The sequence below is a fragment of the Lithobates pipiens genome, unplaced genomic scaffold (genome assembly GCF_037356315.1).
Source record: "Lithobates pipiens isolate NorthernLeopardFrog02 unplaced genomic scaffold, aLitPip1_a1.2 Scaffold_27, whole genome shotgun sequence".
NCBI lineage: Eukaryota > Metazoa > Chordata > Amphibia > Anura > Ranidae > Lithobates > Lithobates pipiens.
This window is the reverse complement of record NW_027507788.1, coordinates 2106065-2120614: the sequence shown is the minus strand read 5'-3', so window position 1 is coordinate 2120614 and position 14550 is coordinate 2106065. Positions and strand designations below refer to the sequence as shown.

Sequence of the window (14550 nt, the reverse complement as noted above, 5' to 3'; positions counted from 1 at the left end):
ATGTTAAGAGAAAACAAAAACATAAAATCTAAAAGTGTAACGATGCTCCAAAACGTTTGAATCGGTGAAGCGGCGCTCCCCCTTTGGGTTCACCACTCCAATAATTTTGGTGAGTGGGGACACCAAAGGCTGAGCGCTGCTTCACCGATTCAAAAGTTTTGGAGCATCGTTACACTTTTCACTGACGCACTTTTAGATTTTATGTTTTCCCTTAACATGGATACATTCGGCAGGGTTTGTTAGGAAGTATATTGCTTGGTCCAGGCTGCTAGAGTCGTTTTATCTATTTTTCATTTCATCGGGCACCACGAGGTACATCACTGCCTGGTTCTGGGTATGAGGAGCGCCCGCCGGCGCCCGCCCACTCCTCTCTGATTTGACACAGCAGACGTTTGTCAATAGATCGCACCCAATGATTCGCGGCTGGGATCTGCTGATCAGTTGTGTCCAATCACAGCCCGGAGCTTTATACAGAGAGCAAATGTTTGTTTGTTTTTTTTCCCCCATTTTCCCTGCAAAGCAAGGGAAAGAAATGAAATCGATCTGTAGTAGAAAGCAGCACACAGTAAACATGTTAACACTTGCCTGGCACACAATTAACCCCTTGATTGCCCTAGATCAGGGGTGTCAATCTGGTGGCCCTCCAGCTGTTGTAGAACTACAAGTCCCATCATGCCTCTGTCTGTGGGAGTCGTGCTTGTAACCGTCAGCCTGGCTATGCCTCATGGGACTTGTAGTTCTGCAATAGCTGGGGGGGCGGCCAGTTTGACACCTGTGCCCTAGATGGTAACCTCTTCCCAGCCATTAGTACAGTGACAGTGTATAGTATTATCACTGATCACTTTATTGGTGTCACTGGTGAGGTGTGTCGGTTAGTCGATGCCCACAAAGTGTCAGTCAGTGTCAGATTGCCCGCCGCAGCAGGAGCCTGTCAGCAACTTCCAGCCAATGATTCACGGCCAGGGACCTGCTGATCAGATGTGTCTAATCACAGCCCAGAGCTCTATGTTGACAATCAACACAAAGCTCTGTACAGAGGGAGCGGTCTTCTCCCTGATAGTGACAGTGTGTGTATACTGAGACCACACTGTTCCTGATGGGCTCACCAGGACAAGCCATGCAAGCAAAACTGGATGGCGGCAATCACTGTTCCAGGCAGCCCAGTCCCCCCTCCCCCCAGGCCGAGCGTCCCCCACCATGTGTCTTGGAGATTTAGAGCACAGAGCCCCACAAAAGCAGTACCATGAGACGATGGTTTCCCTCCTCACCTGGGTGCGCACAGCCTCGGGGTCCTCGGGCTGGCTGTCTCTCTTCACGGTGGGCTTCCAGGCATTCTCCGACTTCTTCAGATGGACGTCGTCTGTCACTGAGATGTTCATGATGATTTTCCTTGGCTCCCTCCTCTGGCCCCCCGGCTGGGACCGCCTGGGACCGCCAACATTCAGCAACTGGGAGATGGAAGGGCAACAAGGTCAGACGTTTCCAGTTTATGCTCCACCAACAACTCGTCACTTTATGGAAGCAAGCATGGCCGTAGCGCCAGCCTTACGACACCAAGAAGAGTCCACCATGGGGGGGGGGGGGGGGGGGGAGGGGCCCCAGTATGGGGTATAGATAGTACTCCTGTACGGACTCCCCGGCCCTATCAGGTCAGGGGCTGTCTGGGGGTGTCCTACTGCTGCAGACAGTAATACAGTCAATCTTGTGAGCAGTCTACAGGACCCCCCGAAAATGGCAGACCAGGGAAATGGCATTGGCTTGACTGATGATGTCAGCATGACATCACCCACACACTCTGCCAATCCAATCTGCGCTTCCCGAGTCCCATACATCATACACACCGGCACCGACAGTCCCAGAGAGGTTGGGGGTGCTGTCAGGTAGGCTGTACGGGACCCCGTGATTTCTAGCAGCAGCCTTGATCATTCACACCTGCCTGTCTGCGGCTGCGAGAGTGCGCTACGAGTCTGCTTTAAGAATGGAAGATATACTGCTGGTATTGCCCAGGACAGCCAATCAGATGTTAGAATCTTCACCATAAAAAGAGAAGATACAATCTGGGTCTCCTGGAAGCAACCCAGTTTTGCTCAGCACCAGTTCAAAGAAAGAAGCGACCAGCCTCAGAGATGAATCAGATCCTCTTATGTAAGTTGTACCTGTTTAATCTGCAGCCCCATCTCCTCTACAGACGTTCAAAGTCCAGAACATACAATGCCTTTCTGAGCTCCAGAAGGCAGGGGGCAGGGATTTCATGTCACATACAGCACAGAGCTGAGTGTAATTTGAGACCTGTGTGGAGGGAATGGACCTCCCGGCCCCCCCCCCCCCCAAGGGAAAACGTGCACAGCCGAGGCTGTCAATCACAGGCTTTGTGCTGGAGTCCCCTGGGATCCCTTGGAGTCGGCATGACCTGTCAGAAGTGACTCGTGAAGACAGAAATCCCATTCAGTGCTTTAGATTAAGGCAAATACTGACTATAGAAGGGATATGCTTTGCTAATTTTTAATTCATTTTACTAATAAAAAAATATATACTCACAGGTACCCCACGACCCCTGGGGATAACCGTCCAAAATCTGCGTACGCTGGGGTGAAGTCCGGCCCCTTCTGCAGCATGCGCGTGTCCAGAGTCCTCATGGGAAGCTTCGGCTGATTAATCTGTAGGGGGGATGGGAAGATGTTGAAATGTGAAGGGAGACGATGGATGTGACATCAGAAGGGGTATAAAGGGGCCTCTTTATAAAGGGTCAGGGGGTCTCCGGTGGATTCAGAATTGATAGAACCGATCGGGCCGCGTTCTCTGATCACCTTTATTACTAGAAAATACTCCGGAGAAATCAGATCTAAAATCTGCCGGCCTATAGGAGGCGACGTCTCCTCCCCCTGGAATGTCTCATTTAAATTGGGGTCCCAAGGGGTAGGACACAACGCCATCCCCAGGAATTGTTTTTGTTTTTAGCGTTTCTGGCGCTGAACCGTAAAGCAACGCCCACCTTTATAAGCCGGCCCCTTGTAGCCCACCGAGCAGCTAAAGAACGAGTGTGCCCACACTGCATGGGTTACATTGTTTCTTTATGTCTAAGGGATGAATAAGAGGAGGAGATCTACTTACCCCATCCTCCACTCCTCCCCCACAGCGTCTGCACCCCCACATTATACCGGTCTAGGATCCCAAAGTCATCGCGGGTGGGGGGGGAGGAAGGAACAGTCCACTGCCAGAGAAAGGAGGGGTGAGGGACAGTCCACTGCCAGAGAAAAGGTGGGGGGAGGGACAGTCCACTGCCACAGAAGGGGGGGGGGAACAGTCCACAGCTTGAGAAAGGGGGGGGGGGGTTAAGGGACGGTCCACTGCCACATTGCAGGGGGGAGTAACGGTAAGGTTAAGCATTTGTGGACCCCCTCTGCCCACAATGTACTGTGCATGGGCAACCTGCACAGGAATAGCAACGTACCCGCACATCACTGCCCACTTCCAGGTTTATTGGCTGTGCCCAATCACAGCTCAGAGCTCTGTGCTGACATTCAACTCAGAGCTCTGTACAGAGGGAGCGATATCTCTGCTTTGCAGGGAGAAGAAACACAGTGAAGAAACTTAGAGATCCATTAATAAAATCCAACACACACACTAAACCCCTTCCCAGCCAGTGTCGTTAGTACAGTGACAGTGTATAGTATTAGCACTGATCACTGTATTAGTTCGTGTCAGATTGCCTGCTGCACTATGGCAGTCCCATTATAAGTCGCTGATTGCCGCCATTAGTAACCTAAAAATAAAAATAAATTCCAGTATATATCCCATAGTTGGAAGATGCAATAACTTTCATGCAAACCAATCAATATATTCTTATTGGGATTTTTTTTTTTTAGCAAAACCCATGTAGCAAAATATATATTGGCCTAAATTTTATGAAGAAATAAGATTTTTAAAATGTTTGTATTGGATGTTTTATAGCAGAAAGTCAAAAATATTGAAGTTTTTATTTTTTTTTCTTCAAAATTTTGGTCTTTTTATATTGCAAAAAATAAAAAACCCTATTGGTGTAAAAAAAAAAAAAAAAAAAAATACATCAATTGAATTTTGGTGAAGTGTTACATGACCGCGCAATTACCAGCGCAGTGCTGAATAATGCCCGGGTCATGAAGGGGGGAGGGGTAGAACCTTCCGGAGGTGAAGTGGTTAAAGTAAAACCGTTTTTTCCTCGGCTGTACACAAAACATTCTATTAACCCTTGCAGCGCAGGCACAGGATCATTTTTGAGCTGCCCGGAGTTTGGCTTTAAGGACTGGAAGGGGAGACAGCACAGCCAGCACCAGGACAGAACACATGATCCGTGTAGCATGGAGGGGAGCAGACACCCGGGAATCACCCACAATGGCACCACAGACTGCACCTAGACACCTCCCTCTCTCCTCACTTTGTCCAGGACCACGTCGCTGATGGGCGGCAAGCCTTCTGGTTTCTGCACACAGGCCGGCATAAACTGGAAGCCCAGGAGGAAGTCCCGGTCATACTGACGCTTTCCATCCTGCGGTACGTAAGAAGCCGGCGCTGCCGGGGCATCCGGGGACACGTCGGTGGGCTGCTCTGCCAGGAGGACACCTGGAGGAGACAGGAGAGCAAACTTTACATGACAAGCAATTCACAAAGGTGACAGAAGGCATCACACGCAGCATGCATTATATACTGTATATGTGTGCGTCCAACGACCTGCGGGCAGTCACCGGACCTACAATCCCCCAACGCATGTCTATAGATATTTTCCTTTATTTTCAATGCATTTCATCCCAGATCTTCTCCCCCCTCACTGTACATCTTTCTATTTTACTGAGGAACTCAACAGCAGAATACATAGCCGGCGGTCCTGTGAGGGAAGGCTCGGGTGGGGGGGGACACACATGGGCGAGGAGTCTCCGATGGGGGACACACATGGGCGAGGAGTCTCCGATGGGGGACACACATGGGCGAGGAGTCTCCGATGGGGGACACACATGGGCGAGGAGTCTCCGATGGGGGACACACATGGGCGAGGAGTCTCCGATGGGGGACACACACGGGCGAGGAGTCTCCGATGGGGGACACACACGTGCGAGGAGTCTCTGATGGGGGACACACACGTGCGAGGAGTCTCTGATGGGGGACACACACGTGCGAGGAGTCTCCGATGGGGGACACACACGTGCGAGGAGTCTCTGATGGGGGACACACACGTGCGAGGAGTCTCCGATGGGGGACACACACGTGCGAGGAGTCTCTGATGGGGGACACACATGTGCGAGGAGTCTCTGATGGGGGACACACACGTGCGAGGAGTCTCTGATGGGGGACACACACGTGCGAGGAGTCTCTGATGGGGGACACACATGTGCGAGGAGTCTCTGATGGGATTATTTAAATTTTATTAATTTATAAGTAACTGTTTTTTTTTTGGCCTGTGAATATTTGTAAAATCTAGAATGTGTCTAAAAAGCTTGGGGACGTCTCCTCTAGATCTATAACACACCTCCCTCTCTATACCAGCAATGTGGACTCGGTCACCTGACTTGAAGGGGTATCCCTCCTCCGGGCCCAGCGGGACCTCTCCCCCATCGCCCTCCGAGATGGTGTCTGCCCCGTTACGGAAGGGTTCGGCCTCACCGTTCTCCTCTGGCAGTTTAGAGTTAAGGTACGGGTGATCGACCTCTGCGCTGACAACGTCGTCTTCCTCCTCCTGCTCCATCTCCGCAGCCTTCTCCTCCTCCGCATCACCCTGTTCCTGCAGCTGGCATAGAGAAAAAGGGGGAGGGGAAGTGACAAGGCCACCAATGCACCATGTAATTCTACCAATGGACGGAGTCCTCGCTGCAGACCTCGGCTATATACAAATGTCAATTTGAGTCCCTCACTGAGGCCCGGGGTGGTCACATCTGCAGTGCTGGATTGGCGGGGCCCGGCACCTGGAAGCAGATCCGGTACGGGGACCGGGAGAACAGCCCGAGTATATCTTGGTTCTGAGGGGGATGGGAAGGGGTTAATATTCGCCTGAAGCTGGGCTTCACCAGGCCGCTCTGCACCCAGGTATTGTGACTTTCTACCACACCAGCAATCTGATCTGCAGTCTAAATAAAACGCACAGAGGAATCAGACGGATGGATTATTATTTTTTTTGGGCAGGAACCAGAAGATCGCCGCTGTTCCTGGAACAGTCGTAGGAAAAGATGATCCAACAGCTGCATCATCCAGGACCGGAGGGGGGTTTGGTGAAACGTTCTGCTTAGTGGAAGAGCGGACAGACGGCCGGAACAGAAAGACAACCAAGGCGACCGGACTCACCTCAACATCGGGCGGCAGGACCTCGTCGCCGAGCGGGTTCTCGTCTTTTGGTTTCTGCCACATCTTTGGTGCAGCTGCCGCGGTCTGCGCTGTAAGGAGAGAGGAGACGGTGATGTGAGTTTTCTGGCTATTAACACCCCCCCCCCCCCCCACGTGTGTGTCCGACGCTGAATTCGGCTCTTCCCGAGACTGAGGAACATGTGATCCGACCAACGCTAATTTAATCTGTAATACCAGCAGACAGGCATCACCTTTATTTATACACACAGTCCATCCGTCCGTCCGGGGACCGGAGAAGAAATACCCCCCATCATTACAGTGGGGTGTGTCCGAAGAACACCCCTATGAAGAGAAGACCCTTTATGGTGGGAAGAGGCCAATGGCAAGAAGACCCTCTATTAGGGAGAAGACCCTAACCAAGAGAAAACCCTTATGGGGAGGAATACCCCAAATGAAAAGGAGACCCTCTATAGTGAGAAGAATCTAACGAAGAGAAAACCTTTATGGGGAGAAGACCCCAAACAAAGAGACGACCCTCTATAGGGAGAAGACCCTAACGAAGAGAAAATCCTTATGGGGAGAAGACCCTCTATAGGGAGAAGACCCTAACGAAGAGAAAACCCTTATGGGGAGAAGACCCTCTATATGGAGAGGAACCTAACGAAGAGAAAACCCTTATGGGGAGAAGACCATCTATAGGGAGAAGACCCTAACGAAGAGAAAACCCTTATGGGGAGAAGACCCTAACGAAGAGAAAACCTTTATGGGGAGGAATACCCCAAACGAAAAGGAGACCCTCTATAGTGAGAAGAATCTAACGAAGAGAAAACCCTTATGGGGAGAAGACCATCTATAGGGAGAAGACCCTAACGAAGAGAAAACCCTTATGGGGAGAAGACCCTCTATATGGAGAGGAACCTAACGAAGAGAAAACCCTTATGGGGAGAAGACCCTCTATATGGAGAAGAACCTAACGAAGAGAAAACCCTTATGGGGAGAAGACCCTCAATAGGGAGAAGACCCTAACAAAGAGAAAACTCTTATGGGGAGGAATACCCCAAACAAAAAGGAGACCCTCTATAGTGAGAAGAATCTAATGCCAAAAAGACCTTTATGGGAAGCATACCCTCTATAGTGAGAAGAGCTTTAAAAGGCAAAAAACACCTTTATGGGGAAGACCCTCAATAGTTAGGAGAACCTATTGATAAGAAGACCCTTATGGGAAAGAGACTCTCTAAAGTCAGAAGAACTTAACTGAGAAAAGATTCTTTATAGTGAGAAGAACCTAACACTAAGAAGACCCTTATGGGGAGAAGAACCTAACTAAGAGCAGATTCATAGTGAGAAGAACCCAATGCCAAGAAGACCTTTATGAGAAGAAGACCTCTTTAGTGAGAAGAGCTTAAAAAGGCAAGAAGACCCTTATGGAGGGAACACCAACCTTTTGGAGAGACGACCCTCTATAGTTAGAAGAGCCTAAATGCTAAGAAGACCCTTATGGTAAGAAGACGCTTTGTAGTGAGAAGAACCTAATAGCGAGAAGACCCTCTATATTGAAAAGAACCTAATGGCGAGATGACTAACTATAGTGAGAAGAGAGAAGACCCTCTATAGTAAGAAGAACCTAATGGCAAGAAGATCCTCTATATTAAAGAGCATAATGGAGAGAAAACACCCTCTACATTAAGAGCATAATGGAGAGAAGACCCTAATAGCAAGAAGTCTTTTATGGAGAGAAGACTCTATATTGAGAAGAGCCTAATAGAGAAAAGACCCCTATGGAAATAAGATCCTCTATAGTGAGAAGAACCTAACACTAAGAAGACCCTTATGGGAAGAACCTGAGAGAAGACCCTCTATAGTTAGAAAAAACTAATGCCAAGATGACCCTTATGGGATGAAGGCTCTATTAGTCAGGAAGAACCTGAGGGAAGACCCTCTATAGTGAGAAGAACCTAATGCTAAGACGACCTTCATGAGGAGAAGATCCTCTCTAGTGAAACAAACCTAATGGAGAGAAGACCCTCTATAGTGAGAAGAACCTAATCGCGAGAAGACCCTCTATAGTGAGATGAGCCTAATGGCGAGAAGACCCTCTATAGTGAGATGAGCCTAATGGCGAGAAGACCCTCTATAGTGAGATGAGCCTAATGGCGAGAAGACCCTCTATAGTGAGATGAGCCTAATGGCGAGAAGACCCTCTATAGTGAGATGAGCCTAATGGCGAGAAGACCCTCTATAGTGAGATGAGCCTAATGGCGAGAAGACCCTCTATAGTGAGATGAGCCTAATGGCGAGAAGACCCTCTATAGTGAGATGAGCCTAATGGCGAGAAGACCCTCTATAGTGAGATGAGCCTAATGGCGAGAAGACCCTCTATAGTGAGATTAACCTAATAGCTGGAAGACAGTCTATAGTGAGAAGGATGTAATCGCGAGAAGACCCGCTATAGCAGGGGGTCTCAAACTGGCGGCCCTTCAGCTGTTGTGAAACTACAAGTCCCATCATGCCTCTGCCTGAGAGAGTCATGCTTGTCAGCCTCGCAATGCCTCATGGGACTTGTAGTTTCACAACAGCTGGAGGGCCACCAGTTTGAGACCCCTGCTCTATAGTGAGATGAACCCAATGGCGGGAAGACCCTCTATATTGAGAAGAGCAATAATGGAGAGAAGACCCAATAGCAAGAAGACTCCCTATATTGAGAAGAACCAATGCCAAGAAGATCCCTGGAGAAAAGATCCCTATGGGGAGGAGACCCTCTATAGCAGGGGTCTCAAACTGATGGCCCTTCATCTGTTGCAGAACTACAATTCCTATGAGGCATTGCAAGGCTGACAGTTACACGCATGACTCCCATAGGCTGAGGCATGATGGGACTTGCAGTTCCGCAACAGCTGGAGGGCCACTAGTTTGAGACCCCCTGCTCTATAGTGAGCTACTTTATGGCAAGAAGACCCCTATGGCGAGAAAAACCTAATGGTAAAAAGACCCCTATGGAGAGAAGACCCCTATTGGCATTGCAAACTCTGCTGTATGGCCGTCCCGAAACATGCATGTGATCTACCTAATTTACCAGAATGAAGTGATGAAGCCTTAAAGCGTATATACACCCCTACAATCATCTTCTCTTATTTACTCGCTTTACATTCTATAAATATCCCAATTGGAAGTGATCTATCTGTCCAAGAAGTGCAAAAACACCTCCTTAATCCTGCCAGAAATCCAGTTATATCCTTCACTCTCTGCAGTCATTTCAAACCATGGTATCGGGACGTGTGTTAGAACTACACCTGTTTTAATTACATTTCCTTTTTGTGCTCACTGGGTTCCCTGCACTTCTCTATGCAATGCAGGCAGGTTGTGGCTGGTGGGAGGGGCCAGTGAGGTGCGGTCTGTAGATCCCTGAAAACAGCCCCCAGCACCCTGCCTCAGTACTCCTCAGGAAAGAGCTAGAATGTCGTCGGACTTCCTCAAACGCTTTTAGAAGCGGCGGGAGGGGCCGTTCCTCTCCCTGCCACTCGCCGGGGTTTTTCTGGCTTCCCGTTCTTACCGGCGAGCCTGGGGGGAAAGGATGGTTCACACAGCTGGCCATAGAGGAGAAAAGAGACCAGATCGTCTCTGATCCCCTCTATGATCTTGGAGGACTGGAGCGACATCACTTCCAGTCTAAGGCGGACATAAACAATCGTTTTTTATTTTTTTTATTCAGCTTTTGATTTTAAAAAGCTAGAGGAGAGATTTGAGGTAGACACCCCAGATGTCTCCATGAAGAGGAGGTGTCACCCTTTATTTCTATTACATGGGGATGTTTACATTCCTTCTAATAGGAATAAAAAGTGATTAAAAAAAAGGGACAAAGTAAAAAAAAAACAAAAAAAAAAAAACAATAAATTGACATGCTCCCATTGCGCGTGCACCGAAGTTAATACATACATAATCCACGCCCGCATATGCAAATGGCGTTCGCACCACACATGTGAGGTATTGCCGCGATCGTTAGAGCGAGAGCAATAATTATAGCACTAGACCTCCTCTGTGACTCTAAACTGGTAACCTGTAAAACGTAAGTGTCGCCTATGGAGATTTTGAAGCATTGCAGTTTTGTCACCATTCCACGAGTGTGCACAAATTTCAAAGCATGACACGTTTTACTCGGCGTAACATCATCTTTTATATTTTACCCCAAATTTTTAGCTTTTTTTTTTTGCCTTAAAATTCATTAACACACTGCGTTTGAAAAACTGCTGCGCAAATACAGTGCGACATAAATTTCAACGACCGCCATTTTATTCTCTAGAGTCTCTGCTAAAAAAAAAAAAAATATGTAATAGAATGTTTGGGGGGTTCTAAGTAATTTTCTAGCAAAAAAAATACTGATTCTTACTTGTAAACAAAAGGTGGCAGAAAAGTCCGGGTCCCTAAGTGGACATTTATTCCGGTGTAGATCTATATGACTTGACTACTTTTCCAGCGCTGACCACGGGCTGACCGCGGTTCGTTGTACTGGGGGGGGGGGGGGGCTGCAAAGAGTCTCACCGACACCGTACAGCGCCGTGTCCTAGTTCTGAAATGCCGCCGCAGACAGACGCCGAGGGATAATTCATACGCCGATTACCGTGCCGGAATTTACAGAGATGACTTGAAAGACCCCCCGACTCCATCTCGCCGCTCTCAGAACTTTCCGGATAATGACACAGCCGATGCGGGTGTTCGGGAGGGTAAATTGAGTGCGCGGTTTAATAACTTATCAGCACGGCGCAGGATTTGCTGGCTGCAATCTATAAAGGAACACGAGCGTCAGTCAGTCTGGAGATAAACGGCTTTTGTTTCATGTTACGGAGCCTGCGTCTCATCACAGAGGAGGAGGAGGAGGAGGAGGAGGAGGAACGCTCTGCGGAGAGTGAAGAAAATCAGACACGACATTATTGCAGCAACATCTCCGAGATGCACGAGCGCAGGCGTCCTCCTCCGATGTGACCGATCTCCGCAGCCAGAGAGGAACGGCTAACCCAGACATACATGCCGCAATCTGATAGGACGACCCAAACTTCCATTCTGGATAAGAAAATGTCCGTTTACACCAAACAAGGAATTGGGACAGAGGTGCGGTGGAATGGGCCACCTGATCTTAGTCCATTCTTAGCCAATCACCAACACCATCACCATCATTACCATCACCATCTCATCATCACATCACCATCACCATCACCACCATCACCACCATCACCATCACCACCATCCACCATCATCCACACCATCATCACCAACACCATCACCAACACCATCATCACCAACACCATCATCACCAACCATCACACACCATCACCATCATAATCATCACCACCATCATCACCACACCATCACCACCACCACCACCATCACCATCACCACACCATCATCACCATCACAAGTCACCATCATCACCACCATCATCACTCAACAAGCATCACCATCATCACAACCATCACCATCACATCATCACCATCACCATCACCATCATCACCACCATCACCATCATCACCACCATCACCAACACCATCATCAACACCATCATCACCATCACCATCACCATCATCACCAACACCATCACCACCATCATCACCATCACCACCATCACCATCATCATCACCATCACCATCATCACCATCACCAACACCATCACCATCATCACCACCATCACCATCATCACCATCACCATCATCACCAACACCATCATCACCAACACCATCACCAACACCATCACCACCATCATCACCAACACCATCACCAACACCATCATCACCAACACCATCACCACCATCACCACCATCATCACCATCACCACCATCACCACCATCACCACCATCACCACCACCACCATCACCACCATCACCACCATCACCACCACCACCATCACCACCATCACCACCACCACCATCACCACCATCACCACCATCACCACCAACACCATCATCACCAACACCATCATCACCAACACCATCATCACCACCACCATCACCATCACCACCATCACCATCACCATCACCATCACCATCACCACCATCATCACCATCACCACCATCACCACCATCACCACCATCACCACCAACACCATCATCACCAACACCATCATCACCAACACCATCATCACCAACACCATCATCACCAACACCATCATCACCACCACCATCACCATCACCACCATCACCATCACCACCATCACCATCATCACCAACACCATCATCACCAACACCATCATCACCAACACCATCATCACCATCACCACCACCACCATCATCACCATCACCCACCATCACCACCATCATCACCACCCCCCCCCCCCCCCCCATTATACAGTCCACTTAGCTTTTTGATAGTGAAGTATTTAAAATGATTATTTCTTTTTATTAATATCACTATATACTTTTTTTTTTTTTTTTTTTTTTTTTTTTTTTTTACACAACACTGGACCTGCAAAGCACAGTAGCTGTTTGCTTTCAGACTCTCTCTCTCTTCTAAAAGATTAACAGGAGCTGTTTGTATAATCTGAGCTCCAGTTATCTGAGTCTGTGGACAATAAAGGCCCCCATAGTGTGTGGGGGGGGGGTCTGGCTACAGTTCAGTACAAAGTTTTTACTACGGTTCCACTGCTTCTATTATAAGACCGTGAAAAAAGCCGATTCTGATTGTAGAAATTATGAACTTAAATTTCGAATTTAAAATGAGAATTTAACCACTTCCCTCTGGCCGCAAAGTAAAAATGACCCCGACGTGACCCTGTCCTATTAAAGAGCCGATAACACAGCTCTTTACCCCATGTGATCGGCTGTGTCCAATCACAAACCATTCACCTGTAAACACGGAAGTGCCGTTTATCGGCTCTCCTCGCCGCAGACACTGACAGAGCGTGAGGAGAGGAGAGCCAATCAGCGGCATCTCCTCGCAGGGGGAGACCTGTACAAGAAATCAGGGCACCGAATACCGTACAGCCCCAGCAGTAACACTAATCAGTGCCCCATATCTGTGCCCCCTATGCGTGCCCACCAGTGCCACCCATCAGTGCCCACCAGGGCTGGAGAAAAAAATAGATTTGAATCTTGAATCGAGTTGAGAGGTCAAATAGATTCAAATTTTCAGCAAATCGATTTTTTTTTTTTCACCTGAAGAGCTGCGGGCAGGAGTGGCCGGATGCCGCGGACTAGGCCAAAGCCGTGGCCTTGCCTAAACTCCTGCCCGCAGCTCCTACGAACCGGCCCGGTGTCCATCAAAAAAAAAAAAAAAAAATAGATTCAAATCGTGAAATCTAGTTTTTTTTTTTCTTAAACGCAGATTTTCATATTTTTTTTTTTTTTGGGAGAAAATCGCCCAGCTCTACCGCCCATCAGTGCTCACCAGAAAAAATTACTTATTTACTAAATTTACTGACAGAAACAAAAGAAAAACTTTTTTGCCAAAAAACTTTCAAATTTTTTTTGTTTTTTTCTTTTTTTGTAAAAAAATAAATAAATTCAGCAGTAATTAAATACCAAACAAAAGCTCTATTTGTGTGAAAAAAAAAAAAATCGGTCCCCTCGCTGGCTCCAAGGCTGAGAACTGAGCAAACACCACTGATCGTTGGGATCTCACAGCTCCATGAGCAGAGAGCTGCTGACTGTCAGTCTTCGGCTCGCTCCTCTACACCCTCCCCCTTCGTTCATTGGAGTACCGGGCTGTGTGGGGGCGGGGCAGGAACGGCTGCCTCAGGCTCTCAGCAGCTCACTGAGAGGCTGAGCCGGGTGACGGTCATATTGTCCCCAGCCTGGATGGGCTCTGTAACGTCAGCCCGCTGTCTGCTGAAAACGGGTCACAGGAGTGCAGACGGGAGTGCACTCCCTCTGATCCACAGGACAACTACAGCCAAACAAGCTTTCCCTTAAATGTAGAAATTTAATTACAATTTAAATTAGGATTTAGAGAATTTAAAATAATTTAGAACCAGTTAAGCATAGAAAATTCTCCATAAAGGGAGAAGAGGTCCGTCACCAGCAGGACACTAGTGGGGGAAGGTCAACAGGCCAAGGATGGAGCGTCCAAAAGCTTTGCGGGTGACCGGTCACCTGCCGGTTAGCAGCCTGTAACCCGGAGTCTACGAATTCCCAGCTGTGTCCTGTACTGTTCCATTCTAATAAAGTTTTTTTTTTTTTTAAAGAAAGCGACAACAAAACATTTTCTTTTAGATATATGTCACCCCCCCCCCCCCCCCCCAATTAAAAATAAAAGGAT

General features: G+C 48.3%; 1 protein-coding gene across 13 annotated transcripts in view; it reads right to left on the bottom strand.

The window, feature by feature from the left end:
- Positions 1-1271: 1271 nt before the first annotated feature.
- Positions 1272-14550, bottom strand: part of LOC143933041 (eukaryotic translation initiation factor 4 gamma 3-like) — an 82015-nt gene continuing 68736 nt past the window's right edge. For all 13 annotated transcript variants that reach the window (XM_077455978.1, XM_077455982.1, XM_077455987.1 and 10 more), the window contains 5 exons: positions 6310-6398; positions 5536-5758; positions 4415-4599; positions 2539-2657; positions 1272-1448 (listed from right to left, as the gene is read on the bottom strand). In XM_077455978.1, coding sequence (XP_077312104.1) covers positions 1442-1448; positions 2539-2657; positions 4415-4599; positions 5536-5758; positions 6310-6398 — 623 coding nt within the window. In that variant the 3' untranslated portion in view covers positions 1272-1441. The remainder of the gene's footprint in view (positions 1449-2538; positions 2658-4414; positions 4600-5535; positions 5759-6309; positions 6399-14550) is intronic.